The 20,620-nt window shown below is 45.2% G+C and overlaps 2 protein-coding genes across 2 annotated transcripts; both read left to right on the forward strand.

The window, feature by feature from the left end:
- Positions 1 to 162: 162 nt before the first annotated feature.
- Positions 163 to 3,237, forward strand: Psmb8 (proteasome 20S subunit beta 8). The gene is made up of 6 exons (XM_047558774.1): positions 163 to 365; positions 1,118 to 1,265; positions 1,424 to 1,535; positions 1,949 to 2,078; positions 2,466 to 2,670; positions 2,928 to 3,237. The coding sequence occupies exons 1-6, from the start codon at positions 219 to 221 to the stop codon at positions 3,014 to 3,016; spliced, it is 831 nt and encodes a 276-aa protein (XP_047414730.1). The 5' UTR covers positions 163 to 218; the 3' UTR covers positions 3,017 to 3,237.
- A 1,773-nt stretch (positions 3,238 to 5,010) lies between these two features.
- On the forward strand, positions 5,011 to 14,393 carry Tap2 (transporter 2, ATP binding cassette subfamily B member). Its single transcript, XM_047558347.1, has 12 exons — positions 5,011 to 5,181; positions 5,581 to 6,073; positions 6,159 to 6,273; positions 8,189 to 8,319; positions 8,554 to 8,759; positions 9,971 to 10,168; positions 10,316 to 10,444; positions 12,052 to 12,240; positions 12,415 to 12,588; positions 12,764 to 12,923; positions 13,302 to 13,438; positions 13,680 to 14,393. Exons 2-12 carry the CDS (start codon positions 5,581 to 5,583, stop codon positions 13,857 to 13,859), a joined length of 2,112 nt encoding a protein of 703 aa, XP_047414303.1. The 5' UTR covers positions 5,011 to 5,181; the 3' UTR covers positions 13,860 to 14,393.
- The last annotated feature ends 6,227 nt before the right edge of the window (positions 14,394 to 20,620 follow it).

Here is a 20,620-nt window from a genome sequence, read left to right on the forward strand (position 1 = left end):
TACCCATCGTTCATCGACCTCTGTGAAGACGGAGAAGAGACGTCCCCAGTATGGTTCTCCTGGTTCCGAGATGCACTGGCATTTCTCGGAAAGGGCAGGGGGATGTGGGGGGAAAAAGAAAAAAAAAAAAGCAACTCTGGTTCCCTCCCCTTGGTGCTACCGCTTTCGCTTTCACTTCCTCCTCCGAGAGTCGACGGATCTCCGGGCGTTAAGCCATCATGGCGCTACTGGATGTGTGCGGTGCCCCCAGAGGGCAGCGGCCGGACTGGGCTGTCCCGGTCGCGGGAAGTAGGCATCGCTCGGACCCGGGACACTACAGTTTCTCTATGCGATCTCCGGAGCTCGCCCTTCCCCGGGGAATGCAGGTGAGGGTGGCAGGTAACCTTAGGGATGGGAGAGGAGAGCGTGGAGGAAGGAGGGTCTGTCTTGAGGCTGCCTTGCTAGAGGCGGGGAAACGCCTGGGGCGGGGGTCGGGGGTGATCCTTCAGTGAAGAAGAGCAACACCCAGGGCCCGCCCAGGGAGGAGTCCACAGGAGCATGGGTACCTGAGGGTTAGCAAGTGCAGAAGAGGACAAGGAGAGAGGAGTTTGGGACGCCCTTTCCACGCAAGACAGCTTTCCTCCACCTTCTCCACCACACACAAACCATGAAGCCGTTTTCATGAGGCTGTCAAATGGTATAGGGGCTGAACAGTGTCTCGGAAGACCTGTGAACTTGGGGCTAGTCTGGCCTCAGCAAATCCCTGTGTTTCCTAGAACAAGTCATTTGGTCTAGGTTTCAAGCCCCTCTTCTGTAAAACGAGAATATGTTAATAAAACATGTTTTTTGAAGGTTGAATGACCTATCATGGGTGACAAGTCCCTTAAAATCATCCTTAAACATTTTCAGTTATGGTAACATCTGTTTTCTTTCATTTCTGTTGTACTGGAAAGTGGAAACGTTTGCTGCCGTGTGCCTCTTTTCCTTCTCCCCAGTCATTTCATTCTAGAATTGGTTCCTATTAGGTATATTGGTGGTCCGAGAATTCTTATTTTTGTAATCTCTAAAATCTTTTTCCTTGGAGTCTCCCATTACAGAAGTGTTCATTGCCCCTTTCTCTGTCTCTTCTCTCTCATAGCCCAATGAATTCTTGCAGTCCCTGAGTAGGGATGGAGAAAGAAATGTCCAGATTGAGATGGCCCATGGCACAACCACACTGGCCTTCAAGTTCCAGCATGGAGTTATTGTAGCAGTGGATTCTCGGGCCTCGGCTGGGAGTTACATTGGTGAGTGTGCAGGCTTCCGTAGGCAGAATCGGAAGAGCTGGACCCTTCTGTCAGCAGGAGCCCAATGTTTGCACCAAAGCCAATGCAGATATTGATCTAAGGCAATAAGAAGAATTGTGGGATCATTCTGCCTCTCTCCAAACTCTGTCTTCTTTCAGCCACCTTACGGGTGAACAAAGTGATTGAGATTAACCCCTACCTACTTGGCACTATGTCTGGCTGTGCTGCAGACTGTCAGTACTGGGAGCGTCTGTTGGCCAAGGAGTGCAGGTGGGTGAGGCCTCACATCTCCCTTTCTCAGTCTAAAGGTTGATTCCTGGATATCCCAGATCACCACTCCTCTCCCTTGTCCCCTGTGGTCTAAATGAATGCTAACACAATATTTCCCAAACAATCTTTGGGTGATAAAAGCCTTCTTCCAAATCCCTGTCTACACTCCTGCCTATAAACCAAATACTTTCTCAATTATTCAGTATGGACACCTGTGGTGGTATAGTATCATTTATTAGGTTTAAAAAATGTGTTTTAGATACTTTACATTCCACATCTTTCCCTGATCCTTAGAGCCTACAAAATAATTCCTTCCAACTGCTTAGCTTTTAATCGTTTCCTGATTCATCAGGTGGGAGAGAGCTAAACTTCTGCCAGTTCTAAGTCCTCCTCCCCCTCCTGTCCTCATTCAGGCTGTACTATCTGCGGAATGGGGAGCGGATCTCAGTGTCGGCAGCCTCCAAACTGCTCTCCAACATGATGTGTCAGTACCGGGGCATGGGCCTCTCCATGGGCAGTATGATCTGTGGCTGGGACAAGAAGGTAGGCACTCTCCGTTCCCCGTGATCCCCCACCACAGATGAGCAAGCTCTTCCACTTTGTACCCTCCCACTTCTACTCCTACAAGATACCCAGCATATAGAATGTTTGATTCTAGAACTGTTTCAGTGTATGCACAGGTTATTTCTTGGTCCAGATGCAGACCCTTGTATGTATTTCATAAGCCCATCCCTTTTGCTAAAATAGCTGAATCCCAGTTTTGTTTTTCCTTTTATTTCTAAAGTGATTTTTACCAAAGTGCCATCCTAATTCAAATGTTCTTATGGTAATTTTCATTCTTTTGAACACTTTCTATGACTCACCATTGAGCCTCTATGGTACCAGCAATTCCCTTTCAAATTTAATTCAGAACCTTCTTTCATCTTGCAGGGTCCAGGACTTTACTATGTGGATGAAAATGGGACTCGGCTCTCGGGACATATGTTCTCCACCGGTAGTGGCAATAGTTATGCCTACGGGGTTATGGACAGTGGTTATCGGCCCAATCTTACTATTGAAGAAGCCTATGACCTTGGTCGCAGGGCTATTGTTCATGCCACTCACAGAGACTGCTATTCTGGAGGCGTTGTCAATAGTAAGAGACTGATATTCACACCATTACACCTGGGGGTTGGGATTTAATATTAGGAGACTTCGGGGGAGGCAGAGTGGCAGGGAGGAGGTTTTCAGAGTAAGAAGTGCCCTGAAGTTCCAGTAATAAGGGTTTTGAGCATGTGCGTACGTGTGTGTCTGTGTGTGCACATGTGTTCTTGTTGCCTTCAACATAAAACTGTGAACTGGAACTTGTTGAAGTGAAGGGTGACTCCATGCTCTTCTCTTGTTTGTCCACAGTGTACCATATGAAAGAAGATGGTTGGGTGAAAGTGGAAAGTACAGATGTCAGTGACCTGCTGCACCAGTACCGGGATGCCAATCAGTAACAGTGGAGACTGGACAGGCCTCCTCCGGGATAGCCTGATAGACTCAGGGATCTGGGTCACCTTAAGTCCCAGGAGAAGTAGGGGCCTGACCAGAGTCAGAGATAAAGAACCTGCTCAGCAACCAGTGGGGACCTGGAGGGTTGGGCCCAGTTTACCCTTTTTAGTGTTCTCCATTTCAATGAGCCTCCCTCCCGGGTGCACCCTAAGCAAAATAAAGTAAAAAATGGTTATAAAATCCTCTGTGTTGTGGCTGAGAGGAGTGTGGGCCGTGTTTGTATGTGGTAGGGTTGGGATGCAGGGGAGGAAATTGAGATACTTTTCTTGAGAAGGGACTTAGACTCTTACCTAAGAAATGAGGTCTCATCAAATATTTCTTCTCTCTAGGACCTCAGGAGGTCTGATGATGTTCTCTTTAGACAATTATTTGCAATTTCATTTAGCTCAGGGTCCTTTCTAAAGAGACATAACGTGGAGACTCTTGTGTGGTCTGTTAACTTTCTGGGTCACTGGGGGAAGGGCAAGTAGAACAACTGACTTTTTACTGTAGAATGGAATGAAAAAGTTTCCGCTTCACGTGTATGGTAATTGTAAATACCACTTACCCTAAGCAATACCTTGGAGATATTGGATTTTGAATGTAAAGATGGGCATCAGAATTCAATTTCATGCCCTATCACATTTGATTGGAAGTTGAAGAGGAAGAAGAGATAAACAGGACTCCCTGAAGTGGGAATATGAGAAAAAAGTAAAAGACCCAGGTTAGAAAAAACAAAACAAGACAGACACCATGAGATCCATGCGGGAGCTACAGGAAGAAGCATGGACCACACCACCATCAAAAGAGAGGTAGTTAAAGGAGCCGCTTGAGATTTGGAAGCAGCTGGGAAAAGACCCTTAAAATTCCAGAACAGATAAGTTCAGAGACATTTTAGTAATCCTCTACTTCAACACCTTCCTGCAACTATTTTAAACTTCAAATGTTACACCAATAACTTTTCAAAAGGGTAGTTTGGAACTCAATGATCATTCCTTTGGGGATTGTATGTATGTATTTTTCAAGTTTAGGAGGTAGTTTCAACCCTTAGAGAGTCTTTTCTGAAGTGAACCAATTTGCAGTTTCTATAGGTCAGGCAGAACCTGCAGAAACCTAATAGTCTTTTTCTTTTTTTTGGGTGCCAGGGATCGAACCCAGGGCCTTGTGCTTTCAAGGCAAGCACTCCATCGACTGAGCTATCTCCCCAGCCCCCCTAATAGTCTTTTAAAAATTTTTAAATATTTATTTATCTATCTATCTATCTATCTATTTATTTATTTATTTTTCACTGGGGACTGAACCCATGGCACTTTACGACTGAGGTACATCCCCAGCCCTTTTATTTTTTGAGACAGGGTCTTTCTGCATTGCTGAGGCTCCATTCTCCTGCCTCAGCCTCCCAAATCGCTGGGATTACAGGCGTGCCCAATTGTTATTCTAATCAGTGTTAAAATAGACCAGTACCTGGTATTTTCCTCATATGCGGACGACTCTAAGCTTAATTCTGAACACAAACGTACAGGCCCTGTTGCAAGTGCTCCATTGACAAGGACACATGAAAATAAAGGGCCAGGACCTCGCTAAATTCAAAATATGTTAGTGGAAACCCTCTTGGACCTGGTGAAAAAGCCTGGAAGTTTTCATTTAAAAGCGACCCTGCGTGTTTCGCTCTGGCTCCGGCTGTTTTACTCTAAGGCCCTAAAACGAGGTCTTCTGGGAAAAAAGGGCACTTCCTGAAATAGGTTCCGAAATTGAGGGAAAACAGCAAATCCAGCGGCTCCCCAGTTACAAAGCACCTCAGTCCCTGAAACAGTTTTGCAATTCCATATAAAAAACTATACCGCCACACAGGGTGAACCACTCCGGGCTTGCTACGGGCGTGCACAACCTGCAGCTCCCGGCTCCGCAGTCTGCGAGTCTCTGGCGCCGCCCGCTGGCAGCCGCGCCCAGAACTAGGCCCGGGCTAGGAAGAGAAAGCGAAAGCTGCCAAGTCCCGGGCGCCTCGTTTGCAGAACATTGTTGGCCGACCAAAGCGGGAAACGGGGTTAAGAGAGAAGGAGCGGATTTCAGGCTCAGTCCCCCAGCACCTAACCGACAGCCCCAAAGAGCTGCATTCCCACCGCCGCCGCTGGTGAGTTAGTGCGCGGAGAAACCTGGAGACGGAGCAGGGGCGCCGTGGACCTCACCTCTCACCCCATGCCACGCCCTTAGCTTCCAGTCCCTCTCGACCCAGGGCAAAGGAAGAGAGCAGGGCTGGAATCCCCTGGAGCTTCGCGGCGGCAGGCGGGGCTGGCGGCGGGACCCGGCTAGGGGATTTCTTATTTTTAAAGCGTGAGGCTTCCCAGCTCCCGATGACAGGCAGAGTGCCGCCAATCCTAGGAGGGATGTGCTGAGGAGCCCTGGGTACCCAGGGCATCTTGCAGAGTGGGATCGGATGAAATGAGAAGTCAGTGGACTGGTGGGGGACAGGAGGATGGCGGGGACAAGGAGTGGGACTCCACATCCCCAAATTTTCACTTTCTACCCATAGATGGCGCTCCCTGATCTGAGGTGCTGGGCCTCCCTGCTGCTGGTGGACTCAGTCTTACTGTGGCTGCTTCGGGGGACTCTGGGGACTCTGCTTCCTCAAGGGCTTCCAGGACTATGGCTGGAAGGAACCCTGCGACTTGGAGGCCTGTGGTGGCTGCTAAAGCTGTGGGGGTTTCTGGGATTTGTGGGGACTTTGCTGCCCCTGCTGTGCCTGGGGACACCCCTGTTTCTCTCGCTGAGAGCCTTGGTGGGGGGAACATTGAGTGCTCCCCCAGTCAGAATGGCTTCAGCCTCTTGGAGCTGGCTGCTAGCAGGGTATGGGGCTGCAGGGCTAAGCTGGGCGGTATGGGCTGTGTTGAATCCTCCTGGAGCCGAGGAGAGACAGCCAAGCCAGGAGAACAACAAAGACCTGATGTGGAGGTTGCTGAAGCTCTCCAGGCCAGACCTGCCATTCCTCTTGGCCGCCTTCTTCTTCCTTGTCATGGCTGTGTTGGGTGAGTGGGGTCGGGCATTGAGTTTGAGTGGGGAGAAGGGCCTTGCACCAGCACATTCATCTGGTGTTCTTCATGCCTTTTTCAGGTGAAACATTAATCCCTCACTATTCCGGTCGTGTGATTGACATCCTGGGAGGTGATTTTGACCCTGATGCCTTTGTCAGCGCCATATTTTTCATGTGCCTGGTCTCCTTTGGGAGGTAGGTGGTGGGCAGTTGGATCCCTTTGCTAGACCCAAGTCTATACAGGGGCCTTCACTCCTAAGTCTGTTTTGCACAAAGCACAAAATAAACTGAAATATACATGTATTTATCTACCATTCAGTTTCATCCACTCATTCATTTCTTCCTTTATTTACATGTATCCAACATCTTCCACATTTATATTACATACTTACCAGTACAAGTATGCTTGCATGTGTCAAAGGGAATGTATTTCAGTTGCCTTTCAACATTTCTCCACAAAATTCCATTTCTCTTTTCTGCCTCCTTCCTCCCATCCCTCCAGAGCATCTCTCCAGGGTGGACGTGTCTCTGTCTCTTTTGACCTTTCTGTATTCATTCATTTTGGCAATCCTGGAAGCTCTTACTCAGTGGCCTCTCACCTTTGTTTCCAGCATCTTTACTCTTTCTCTTCACTTGCTTTCCCTAGACTGCTTGGTAGGACTGGGACTGGATGAGGTGAGTGAAGCAGCTGGAGTGCAAAACGTAAGGAATTGCTCACTTTCCTGATCCCAGTTCCAACCCAGCTTGCTACTGCTCTTTTTTAATGGCCACACTTCATTTCAAATACCCTCAGAAACCTATTCTTTCATTAAGCCTTCATTCTATACTTAGCACTTTCTGCTGCAACTACTCAAATTTGAACTTCTTATTGATCGGTCACTCCAACTACTCTTTTTTTCCCTCCTCTAATCAGGCCTCGATTCTCTTTGGTTTCGCTGTAGCATGATTTCTTTATTGATCTCTTTCTGCAGTTAGTTTCTATGAACTCCCTTTCTACTTTCCAAACAACTCTGCCTCCTTTGGAGAACTTTCCTTCTGTGGACCCTGCTTGTGACTTAGTTTTTTGATCTTTAAAAACATTTTTCCTATTGTGCTGAGTTCATCTCTGCAGATCACCACCAGATTCATATTTCCATAAGGGTTGTCCCCTTATATCCAATAGCATCCCCATTGGACAGCCCACTCACACTTAACACTTCATATATTCAGAACTCCAAATGCATCATATACTGTCCAGGTCATCCTGAAACTGGCTCTGTCTTCTTATTCTCATCATGAAACCATCAGTATCCTGGGCTCTGAGTGTCTGCACCATGAATATCCTCATATCAAACACCAGCCCCGCTATTTCCTACTTTCAAAAATGTTTCTCTTATGTGTGGTTCCTTTCCCTTCCTTCTTACTGAGATCACCAGTCCAAAACCCTCCTAATTTCATGTCTGCTTATCCCAACAGCCTTTTAAATATGGAACTAAATTTGTATTAGTTCCCTGTATTTTGTAAAAAAACAAGCATATTTATGTTTTATATATTTTTTCTTTAAGTTTTATAGTAAAATTTTGGTTGGTCTAAGGGGAAGTCTTCAAGGATGGAAGACAGGGTCAGTGTGATTCTAGGTCTCTGGAGAAAGGAAGGGCAGGGGGATCTTTACTGATGTTCCCATAATGAAGTATCTGTGACTATAAAGGAGGCCAGGGAGGAAAGAGACCAAGACAGAGAAGATGCCCAGAAGGATAACACAGAAGGGAGACGTGAAGCAAGCACTGGGCTACTTCCTTTTCACTTCTGTTGTACTTTGCCTTGTGTCTAGCACACAGTGAACTCCGTGAGCACTCGTGAATTTGTACATGTGATGACTTTACCAGGTCTACCATTTCTTCTTCTTCTCTTTAGTCCCAAGCCTCCTCTTTTCCTTCTGTCTCTCTTATTTTTTTTTCTCTCTCCCTCCCTCCCCACCTCCCTTTCCCTCTCCTTTTTGCTTTCTATGATCTGCTTTCCCTAACTTTTGCATTTCTTTTTATTCTGGGTCTTCTCTGCTTCTCTCACCTCCCACTCTTCTCTATGCCTCTGTCTTCTCTTCAACTTCCTGCTGTCTTCTTCCTTCCCACAGCTCGCTGTCTGCAGGTTGCCGAGGGGGCTCCTTTATATTCATCATGTCCAGAGTTAACTTGCGGATCCGGGAACAGCTTTTCTCCTCCCTGCTGCGACAGGACCTCAGTTTCTTCCAGGAGATTAAGACAGGTGAGGTCTGAGTCCAGGCCTGGGGTTCCCCTGGCCATTCCTTGTGCCTATTACCCGCCTGCCCCCAACCTTCTTCTATTTGCCAGAGCCCAGAATTCTCTTCTGGGATAGTATAGTTCTCTTCTGCACATCTCTCTGTAAGAGAGGAGGGGTTTCTGTCAGCAGGGATGGTCAGGAGGGAGTTTTGGGGACGATGTAGTGTTATGGTTTCCTCATCTGCTCTGTCCTTCCTAGGGGAGTTGAACTCACGGCTGACCTCGGACACCACCCTAATGAGCCGCTGGCTTCCTTTCAATGCCAACATAATCTTGCGGAGCCTGGTGAAAGTGATCGGGCTGTATGGCTTCATGCTGAGCGTCTCACCTCGACTCACCTTCCTTTCTCTGCTCGATATGCCCTTCCTAATAGCAGTTGAAAAGGTGTACAATATGCGCCATCAGGTACACGTGAATGTTAGGGGACCCTGAGAGGAGAATAAAGCTGTAGGATAGCCTAGAGAGAGATTTTCTCTTTTCAGCCCTTAGAGTATATTGTAAGTTTACACCTTTTGCTTAGTCAGTCATACATTGATGGACATTTGAGTCAGAAGGTCCATAACCCCCTTAGACTGCAAGCAAAAAGGTACATGAGTGTGGGAATGTACAAATACCTGTCTGAGATTCTGCTTTCAATTCTTTTGGTTATATGCTCAGAAATATAATTGCTGGATCATATAGTAAATATATTTTAGTTTTTAAGGAATTGCTCTACTGCTCCATAGTAACTGCTCCATTTTACATTTCCACAAGAAATGCACAAGATTTCTGATTTCTCCACATCCTTGTCAGCACTTACTTTCTCTGTGTTTTTCTTTTTCTTTTTTTTTAATAATAGCCATTATAATGGTTGTGATGTAACTCATTATGGTTTTGATTGTGTTTCCCTAATGGTTAATGGTGTTGAACATATTTTCAAGTACTTATTGGACAGTTTTGTATCTTCTTTGGAGGAATATTTATTCAATTCCTTTGCCCATTTTTAAATTGGGTTGCCTTTGTTTTTGTTGATTTGTAAGAGTTCTTTACATATTGTGGATAACATTCCCCTATCGGATATATGATTTGCAAATGTTTTCTTGCATTTTGTGGTGGCTTTTTCACTGATAGTGTCCTTTGATGCACCAAACTTTTTAATTTTGATGAAGTTCAATTTATCCAATTTTTTGTTGCCTATGCTTTTGACATCATATCCAAGATACCATTGCCAAATCGTGAAGTTTTTCTCCTATTTTCCTAACAGTTTTATAGTTTTAGCTCTTACATTGGGGTCATTGATCCATTTTAAATGACATCTTCACCTTTCTTAGCTAGCTGTGACTTCTTGGGAAAAGTATCCTTCCTTCCTTATCAGACACAGGAGTTTGAAGAATTACCTTATTAGAAGGTTAAAAAAATAGCATATATCCCCTACACTACTTAGCAGTGAGCACTTGATAATATAGTTTCCTTCTTACTTCACACATTATTCCTTTTTTAAGGAAAACTAAGGAAGAGGGAAAAAGAACTGTTTGATGTTTTCCAGCAGCTGGGGGACATTCCAAGGGTTGGAAGATAGACACCTGGGTTCTGCCATCTCTGGGCATCACCGGGGATATCGCTGTCCACTCTTCCAGGCGGTGCTGCTGGAAATCCAGGATGCAGTGGCGAAGGCAGGGCAGGTGGTGCGGGAGGCAGTTGGAGGGCTGCAGACGGTGCGCAGTTTTGGGGCCGAGGAGGATGAGCTCTGTCGCTATAAGAAAGCTGTGGAGCGGTGCCGGCAGTTGTGGTGGCGACGGGACCTGGAACGTGCTCTGTACCTGCTCTTACGGAGGGTGAGACAGCTGAGTGGCAGAAATTGGACCCGGGAAGCGGAAGGAGAAAAGATAGGGGCAGGTTCTGGGTGCCCCTCACTGTCTCAGGGGGCAGGTGCGGGGATAGAATGGGAAGACCACCAGCCTCTCCTCCTTCTCCCCTCCCAGGTGCTGACCTTGGGTGTGCAGGTGCTGGTATTGAGCTGCGGGCTGCAGCAGATCCTGGCTGGCGACATCACGAGGGGCGGGCTGCTCTCCTTCCTGCTCTACCAGGAGGACGTGGGGAACTTTGTTCGTGTGAGTAAGGAGCCCAAGTGTTCTCCTGTTTTACTGTTTTTCTCTCTGCCCTTATGGGTCTTGAACTTTAAATTTCTTCCCCTTAAAAATATAAAACAAAACATAAAACCCCAACCAATTTTGTTATGGAGAATTTCAAACATAAAAAAAGAAAGTAATAGAACAAATTCACATATATTCAACGCCTGCTTTCACAATTGACATCTTATGGCCCATCTAGTTTGATTTGTGTCCCCACTCACTTTTCCCATCCATATTATTTTGAAGCAAATTCAAGATGCCATATAGTCTTATCTGTAAATATTTTGGTATGTATCACTAAAATAGAAACAAATCTAATAAAAAAGTGCTTTAATCAAAATACTATTACCACCCCTAAAAATTGACATAATTCCTTATATGCAATCAATGGTCAAGTCTCCAATTGTCTTAGACATGGTGCAGTCAGATTCAAATAAGGTCCATACATTGTGATTGGTTGATATGAGTTTTAAGTCTCTCTATCAAAATATTTCCCCCCTTGCAGTTTATTTGTTGAAGAAATAGGTGGTTTGTCTGGTAATTTCTTATGGCTTGAATTTTGTTGATTGACTCTCCATGGTTTTATTTATTTATTTTTTGGTACTGGGTATTGGAACACAGGGCACTTAACCACTGAGCCACATCCCCAGCTCTTTTATATATTTTATTTAGAGACAGGGTCTTGCTAAGTTGCTTAAGGTCTCCCTAAGTTGCTGAGGCTGGCCTCAAACTTGTGATCCTCCTATTTCAGCCTCCCGAGCCCCTGGGATTACAGGTGTATACCCCATGCCTGGCTGTGATTCTATTTTAATAGGTTTCTCTACCTCTATTTTCCCTGCCCATTGGTACATAAATCTTAAAGTTTGTGAGATCCAGGGTTTCTTTCTTTCTTCCTTCCGTCCTTCTTTCCTTTCTTAGTACTTCCTAGGCCATGGTGGGTTCTTCCTCTAGGAGACATACAGTGTCTCTTGTGGTGACATCAGCCTTTGATTCTTAATGCCTAGATCTGTTAAGTTGTTAGGGCTGCAAAATGGTGATACTGTATCATACCTGCAGTTATTAAGACAAACTTATTCTCATCTGTTGGGTTACCCAATGATGCAGTTTGATTAGGAAAGGCAGAATGAGCATTAGGCCCTTTTCCTATATTTATCAGTTCAAAGCTAGTTACTTCATCAATGGTTTTATTTTATAATTGCTGTAGACATTTACTGATCATCTTTTGTGTGTGGAGAACTGTGCTAGGCACTCTGGTGGAGCCAAAGGTGAGTTAGGCACAGTGTCTGCTTTTAAGGCATTCTCTGTCTAGTTAATAGTTAAAAGAACTGTGCACAGATAAATACAAAACGGTAATTGCCAAGGTCTGGGGATAGGAGTAGTGCTGTGTGGTCAGAATATGGACTTTACATTCTCTCCCTTGCAAATTGGATGCCGAGGTATTGGTACCACTTTCAAATTCCACCCAAATTGTACAGGTAGAGAATCTTTTTTGAGTGGCTGTGGGTGGAGAGGAGTGTGAGGAATTGGGAGGTTGGTTTCTTGTGGAGTATGTTTGCTTAGCTGACCTGTCCATTCTTATTTCCCAGGCTCTGGTATTTGGTTTTGGTGATATGCTGAGCAATGTGGGAGCTGCAGAGAAGGTTTTTTCGTACCTGGACAGACAACCCAACCTGCCTGAGCCAGGGACTCTGGCCCCTCCTATGCTGGAGGGGCGTGTGGAATTCCAAGATGTCTCCTTTGCATATCCGCATCGCCCTGACCAACCTGTGCTCAAGGTGCTTGAGAGAGGCCCTAGGGAGGGAAACTTGTCCCCTTGCTCTTTGGGTGATCAGGCACTACAGACTGGAGATGGTTTTCATCTGAGGAACTGATTTTGCTTCTGCTAGGAAGAGAAGGGGGAGGGACACTGAGGGAAAAGTGGTAGGCCCCTAACTCTCCTGATTTCCCAGGGTCTGACATTCACCCTCCGCCCTGGAGAGATGACAGCACTGGTGGGACCCAATGGTTCTGGGAAGAGCACCGTGGCTGCCCTGCTGCAGAATCTGTACCAGCCCACAGGCGGGCAACTGCTGCTGGATGGGGAGCCCATCTCAAATTATGAGCACCACTACCTGCACAGCCAGGTGGGTGGGGAGTGAGAGGATGGGGTGGGAGGAGAGGAGGGCTTGCCCTGTGAGGTTGGGTGATGCACAGGAAGAAACACCAGGAGTCCATTCCGAGGGAGGTAGGCAAGGAGGAACCCAGGGTCCTGGCCATGGGAGTTGAACACTGCCCTCTGCTCCTGTTCCCTGTGTGCAGGTGGCTTTGGTTGGGCAGGAGCCCGTGCTATTTTCGGGTTGTGTGAGGGACAACATTGCTTATGGGCTGAGGAGCTGTGAGGATGACGAGGTGATCGCTGCTGCCCGGGCGGCCCATGCGTATGACTTCATAAGCGAAATGAAGCATGGGATACATACAGGTATTTTTCACAGATGGTAAGCCGCCCCTTTCAGTCAACAGAGAAAGTGGAACTTATTTTGGGGTGTTCCTGTAACTCGTTTGCTCCTTCCCTGCCCTCCCTCTGTTCCCATTCACTGTTCTTCCCCACGCTGGGCTCCCCACACTGGGCATGCTTTAGCCTTGCCCTCTTGCATGCTCCCTTGCTTGGGAGCAACGTGGAAGTGGTGCTTCTTCCACACAGGCAGCCACAGGTCCCCACCCCCAGCCATTCCTCCACGGCGTCTTCTTACCTCTTGACTAGTCCCAGTGGGAAGAGCTGCGGGGCACTTGTCTCTCCTCAGGGAGAGGCATCCAGATCTCTTGTGTCTGAGGAATGGAATTTCTCTGGTTTCCTCAGATGTAGGGGAGAAAGGGAGCCAGCTGGCGGCAGGACAGAAACAGTGCCTGGCGATTGCCCGGGCCCTTGTGCGGCATCCACGGATCCTCATCCTGGATGAGGCCACCAGTGCCCTGGATGTCCAGTGTGAGCAGGCTGTGAGTACCAGGGCAGGAAGAGCAGGGAACAGTGGAATCTAAGGGGTCACATTCAAAGGATCAGCCCATGCAGAACTGGCAGGGGAGAACAAGAGCCTGCTGGTGCAAAGAGTGGCTGTGCCTTCACAGGGTTGGGAAGGAAATGGAGAATGCAGTGGTGTGGGGGCATTCCCGATTCCTCCAAGGGTCCCTTTCTCATGCTATTCTTAACTTTCTGGGGCACTGTGGTCCTTCCCTTCAGCTCCAGGCCTGGAAATCTCATGGGGATCTAACGGTGCTGGTGATCGCTCACAGGCTGCAAACCATTCAGAATGCTGACCAGATCCTGGTGCTCAAGGAGGGAGAGCTGCTGGACCATGCCCAGCTCAGGGAGGGCCAGGACCTCTACTCTCGTCTGGTGCAACAGCATCTAGGGAATTGAGGTCTCCAGACACTGGGACCTTCTCATGGCTATTGCTGCAACCCAGACTCAGAGAAGCTCCTGCTCTGAATTCCCCAGGGGTTGTACCCCTGGGTAGTTCTTCCTGGTGCTGGAGGCATAATGGAGATTTGGACCATGTGTACTTTTGGCAGGCTGGTGTGGGTGGGAGTGAGGGGATGGCGGGTGGCTGTGGTGGACGGGTAGGTGCTGTCCCACCTAGAAACTTCTTTTCCTTGGTGAATAGTTTTGCCTGGTACTGAGTAGTGTGTAGTGGCATAATAAATATATTTAAAAGTGCTTTTTCTTATATATAAAAATAAGTACATATTCATTTAGAAAATATGGAAAAGGACAAAGAAGAAAGTCAAAACTACCCATCGTTTCACTGCCCAGAGAGAACCATGGATACTATTTTGCTGACTGTCCTCTCAGTCATGTATCTATTCTTTGAAATACCAGTTACCCAAGATGACATAAATATTCATGAGGTTGCCTTTCTGTTTCCTTCCCCACTTCCATCAGTGCCTGCTATTTTGGGGGAAGCTAGGGTTTGCTCTGAAAAAGCACAGATCTCTAATTAGCAGTGTAAATATATCAATAATAGCTACCATTTATAGAGTTTTAATATGAGTGGAAACAGTGCCAAGCATTTTTCATGTAGTATCACTCTTAGTCCTTGCCCCCAATACTATGAGGTTGGTTATTATTTATTATCCCCATCTTATAGATGTAGAAACTGATTAAATGACTTTTCCTAAGGTTACACAGTAGTAGAGTTGGAGTTTGAATCCAGGTCTGAACCTACAGTGCGCACCCTGAACCAATAAATAATAGTTCATCTTGTGTCCATAATCTCCAACCCATAGTCAGAGCAAACAAAGCTTGGTGGTTTCCAGCTCTGAGTAGCTCTGAATCCATTATCTTCTCTCTACTCCTACTGTGGTGCTGTCTTTATAGTCTTCAACCATGCCCTCTGCAGAGATGTTTCTTTGCCACTGGCTCCCCTCTCTTGGCTGTTCTTCATGAAGTCATTTTTCTTTCCAGAAGGCACATGGGATGATCTGCAAACTCCTTCTAGTGTCCTTATCCTCTTCTCAGAGTCCTTTGCAGAGCACACAGGATTCCCAGCCCTCTTGTCTTGTCCTTTCCTGGTGCATTCAGCTCCAACCACACCGAATTTCTGGTCCTCCCCAATTTCCAGCTCATTCCCTACCCCTGTGCCCACCCTATTTCTCAGAAGTCCTTCAAGACTTAACTCAGGGCTCAGGGATTCCAGGAAGCCTCCCTTGTTCCCTCATTCTGGAGAAAGTATCTGTTTCCTGTGCTTCTGTCACCTGAGGCTTAACTCTTACACAGCTCTCATTGAACTCTACCCACCTTCCTTCTGTCCTTCTTACACCATGAACTCCTGGAGGGAAGGCCATTGTGTTAGTCAGCTTTTGTCCATGATTGGCCAGTTCCCTTGCTCTGGGCAATGAACAGAGTACCGAAGCAGGTGGGAGGTAAAGTGATCAGGTCCTGGCAGCCAGGAAGCAGAAAGATAGAGACCCCGGGGACAAAATATAAATTCTAAAGACATGCCCCCAGTAATCTTCCTTCAGCCCATGCCTCACCTGACTATAGTTACCAGTTACCACCCAGGTAGTCCATTCCAATTGTTAATCCATCAAATGAATGGATTAATCCATCAATTAGGTTACAGCTCTAATATTCTAATCATTTCATCTCTGAATATTAACACAGGAGCTTTGAATGGACACCTCATGTCCAAACCATAACAGTCCTTTGTCTTATTAAGCTATATATTTCTTCTCAACACAGGGCCTGGTTCACAATAGACAATAAATCTGTTGGATAAATGAATAAACTTCAGTCTTCCCTACATGTACCAACCACTGAGAATCCAACACTGCACACATTGCTGGATGTTGGGAGGGACTTGCCTTGGAACTCTCCTATTCTAGGAAATAGGAAATTTCACATTCCCAGAAATAGGAGGTACTTTCCAGTTTTGGCAATGAACTTGCCAGACTGCTCTTTTGGAATTTCTTCTGCCTGGCAGCAGTGGGGAGCAGGTGGGGTCAGAATGGAGAGCTTTGTACAGATCAGCCTTTGCCTCATCCTGCTGCAACCCAGCAGCTCCATTCCCACCCACCTCCCAGATTTCACTAAAAGTGAAATAGGCATTTTTAGAGAGAAGCCTGATCTGATTCCTTCCCTTTTCCACAAAATATTCTTTCTCTTTATAAAATGGAAATGATAGTTCTTGCATCACCCAGCCTTATGGAAACTGTAGCCTCATGGAAGGTAATCTGTGAAGGCTTTGATATACTCAGTACATTTATACCCGTAGGTCATAATTCCTTAAACTTGGAAAGTATCTTTAAAATAACACAGCAGTCAAGTCATACTTTGCAGGTAGAGAAATTGGCTTGAAAAGACACTGTTAATCAGTAATAGCAAAATTGGATTTTCAGCCTCTGCTGCTGTAGTAGACTCCAGTTGTTTGCTAGTGATTTTTTTCTGTGTCCATGTCTCATGAATTCAAAGAATGAAATCTACCAACATCAATGAAAGATAAAAGTGAAAGGAGTAGGACTTATTTGTGAAAAAAAGAAGCAGAACTCTTGCTGGGTGAGAGGAGACCTGATAGCAGGTTGCCTCTTAAGTCTACTAGTTAGAAGCTCATACAGCTACTGGATAGGGGCATTGATCAATATCTATGCTAATCAGGTATTGGGAAAGAACCAAGGCTATTGGTCAAAATCCATGCAAAACAGATATTGAAAAAGTGTTAAGGTTATTGGTTAGGCATGCAATATTCTGATTGGTTAGCCCTTGAGTCTATAACCTTCATTCAGATCTGTCCCACCTCCCTTTTCCTGCTGCCTCCTGTTTTACTATCTATCTGTCCGACCCTATTCCATAGAACTGGGAGGAAAACGTAGATATCCTGGTGGGCAGTGCAGGAAGATGCAGATTTAAAGATAAGATCTCCCCTCCCCCTGTACCAATTTCTCATCTCAGAGGAAGCACCCAGGTAAGCCTGTCAGGGACACACAGAAATGTTCATTGGTAGTCAAAGTATTCAATTTAGACAGACAAATTCCTTCAAGTGTGATCTGCCTGGTAATTGCAGATATTAGTAATTCCAGTTTGTCTGGAGTTCCCTCCTTCATTCCTCCTACTCCCAGCACCATGTGATTTCCTTGTCCCATAATTTCCCCTTCTTGTTACTTACCTTGAGTATCTTTCCCACCCAGCCAGGCTTACTAAAGGAAAATAGGAATGGAGAGGAGAACACTTAGGAAGACTTCATAGATTTCTTTGGACACTTGAACAACTCCCTGCCCTGCCTGCCCTGCCCTTTGTGGAAATAGCATTTGGCTTCAAGTCTTTACTTTCCCCACCCAGTGGGGTAGCTTCTAGGAGGCCACAGGCAGTTGTAAGTAAAGAAAAGGAAATATAGAGTTGTCAGGATTTGGGGGGGAATAAGGGAATAAGAAACAGAGCTCTTGGTTTATGGTGAAGAGAGCTGAAGGATCACCCACTTGAGTCTGGTGCCATCTAGTGGTTCTAGGAAATACTGCGTTTTGAATCTAGAGTTTTATGGAATCTTGAGTTATAATAATAGCAATTCACTATGACTGTGATAGGTGCCTGACACATATATCTTTACTTCTTCATCAGGACAATACTATGTGGCAAGTATTATTATCTCAAATCTAAGCATGAGAAAATGGGGTTTTGAAAACATTAACTTGCCTGGGTCACAAAGGAAGGAAAATTAGACTTTGACCAACTTTGCAACACAAAAAAAATTATCTTTACTCTCTGTATTCACTTATACTCCTACCATTCTCTTGTTGAAAGATACAACTTACTTGTTCTTTAAATAGGCAATATATTAAATTGTGTCTTCTCAGATTGAAAAGACAAAAATATACAGAGGAGCTGGCTCCTCATGCCCATCATTCCCCACTTGGCAACCTGACTTTGATATTTATGATTATCATCCTAGAGAAACTTAATATATAGTTAAGCAAATATGTGTATAAATTCTTGCTCCCTATTTTCACTAATAGTGGCTCCCTAAATACACTATTCTAAACTTCACTGTTTACATTAAAATTATATGGCTAAACAGAGAAACAAGATGTATCCCATTTGTTTACAATAAAAGTGAATTAAAAAATTATATGGCTAAGTGGATTCTATGTTATGAAAGTATCATGTTTCATTTAGCCTGTCTCCTCCTATTAATGGGTGGTCAGGCTATTGGAAATCTTTTGCCATTGTAAGTAAGGAGGGGCAGTTCAAGCTTATGCCTTTTCTCCCCTCATGCTTTTTATTGTTTCTGATAATGCCCTTGTCACATCCCATGCACTTAACTTCACATAGGGTGTTTTCCTCAATTTCCAAATAAGATAAAATACATGAAAAAGACCAGAGTAGAAAAAGGGAGGGAGACCCAGGCTCTCCAATGCTCACCTGGATGCTATGGACCAGCAGCTCCTGAGTGTCCTGGCCACTGTGAAACAGTGCACTGACCAGGTTGGGATGGACACTGTGCTGGTAGAAGACAGGATGCCTCTCTCCCACTTGTAACTCACAACACAAAATATGTGAAGCTTATTTTTACAAAGAGAGAGAAACAGCACAATCATTTTCAAATGGTATGAGATGGCTTGGAAGTGGCCAGCAGCAAGTTGTGGTGGTGGAGGACAGGGTGGCCTTGGGTGTCTTTGTGTTTTTCTGTAGTGGAAGCTAAAGCAAAGACCACAAGTGTCAGAGCACGGGATGTTCCTGTGCAAACACCTTCTGGCCTCCTCGGCAGTTGCCCATTTCTAGCCGTGGTCATCAGTGTCGGACAGTCTGTATTCCATACCAAAGGACAAAGCGGTGTGACGTTTGGATAAGTCAATGGTGGGATTGGTTCCAGAGTGTGTGTTTTGAGGTGAACTTTGCAGTCCTTTCTCCACACCTGTGAATTTTGTGGAAACACTTTACAATCTCTTATGTCTTTTTTACCAAGACTAGTCTAATTTGAAAACTTACTGCCTCCTACGGAGTGGTGGAAAGTAAAACTTTATGTTCTATTGAGAAAAAAAAGGGGGGGGGGGAGGGAGAAACCCTCAGTGGCTTTCCTTCTGATCACCACCTTCTGACTCAGCTCCACATGTGTGCTCCCAGTGGAAGCCAGATGACCACCCACTTCTGAGGTTCAAAATCATGAGTCACAGGCTATGTATAAGGTGTCTGCTGTTGTTTAGCCCGAGGTCAGGATTCTAATTCATGAATCTTCAAATCTACCTGAGGGATATGGAGAGAGAGGGTCAACATTTTGTTCCTGGTCTATATTAGTTGGATTAAATTAGGTCAAACTGATAATTATATGGCTCAGAACAAGCTCTCCCAATATGTGACACCTTTGCATACCGAATATTTTAAGCTGAAGGAATCTGAGAAATGGTGGGTAGAAGAAGGGCTCTTTGATCTTGCCTGCCTCCCCGAGACAGGTCATAAGATCCTCATGTGAGATGGAGGGGGAGTGAGAGAGGGATCCAAACATGCAGGACTTGCTAAACTTGCCCCAGTTTGTTATCTGAGTTTATACTTTGTTCCCTCGCATTTCCCAGGACCTCCTACTCTTCATCAAATCTAGTATAAATACGCCCAGGCTTAATGTAACATAAGACATTCAATAAACTTGTACTCTTTTCCCTTGTTAATCTGTTTTTTGTTAGTCTAATTTACAGGGCTCCATCTGGAGAACTTCAGATAGACAGAGGAAGCAATTTCTCCTCTACAGTAACAAACAACTGCCAGTCCCTTAGTTAAATAAAGGTGATTTCTCACTTGAGTAGACTCTGTTACAGGTTGGGTGGTGCTCTAGAGCAGTTGCTCTTAGTGATGACTCAGCTGGTTAGACTGCTTTTATATTTGATTCTGCCACTTCAATGCAAGGCTGTGTTGGTTGACTTGGTAGAGCAAGAGGAGGAGAGTCATGCACTGATAGATAAATTCTTTGGTCAAGAACTTTTTGTTCACTGCTCTTGACCAGAACTAGTCACATAGACCCAGGAGATTAGTATGTATAGGTTTCTCTGTACCTAGAAGGTAGAGGAGGTAGCAATATCTCTGTACTTCATCTTTTTCTTAATTGTTATAATCTTCGAGGCAGATTAATGTATTTGTGAACTTTCTGAAATCTCTCCTGTTTTTGATTTCTAATTTCCTATCATTGTGGTTAGGAAAGATAGTTGATGTAGTTTCAATCTTAACTTTGTTAAGACTTGTTTTGAGTCTTACCTTATGATCCATCTTGGAGAATGTTCTAAGTGTGCTTGAGAATAAACTATATTCTGTTGTTGTTGGATAGAATGTTCTGTATATGTCTGTCTGTCCGTTTGGTCTAAATTGCAGTTTATGGTTTATGTTTACTTATTTATTTTCTGTTGGAATGATATGTACATTCCTGTAAGTGGGGTTTTGAACCTCCCTAGTATTATATTGTTCCCTTCATTCCCATTAATATTTGCTTTGTGTATTTAGGTACATGCAAAAATTTTTTTTTTTTTTTTGTGGTGCTGGGGATCTAACCCAGGGTCTTGTGCATGCAAGGCAAGCACTCTACCAACCGAGCTATCTCCCCAGCCCCAGCAAAAATTTTTTTTTTTTTTTTTTTGCTGAGTACATGCAAATTTTCAGCGTTTGTGTCCTCTTGATGAATTGACTACCTTATCATTGTTATGATTTGG

Source organism: Sciurus carolinensis, chromosome 7 (genome assembly GCF_902686445.1).
Source record: "Sciurus carolinensis chromosome 7, mSciCar1.2, whole genome shotgun sequence".
Lineage (NCBI taxonomy): Eukaryota > Metazoa > Chordata > Mammalia > Rodentia > Sciuridae > Sciurus > Sciurus carolinensis.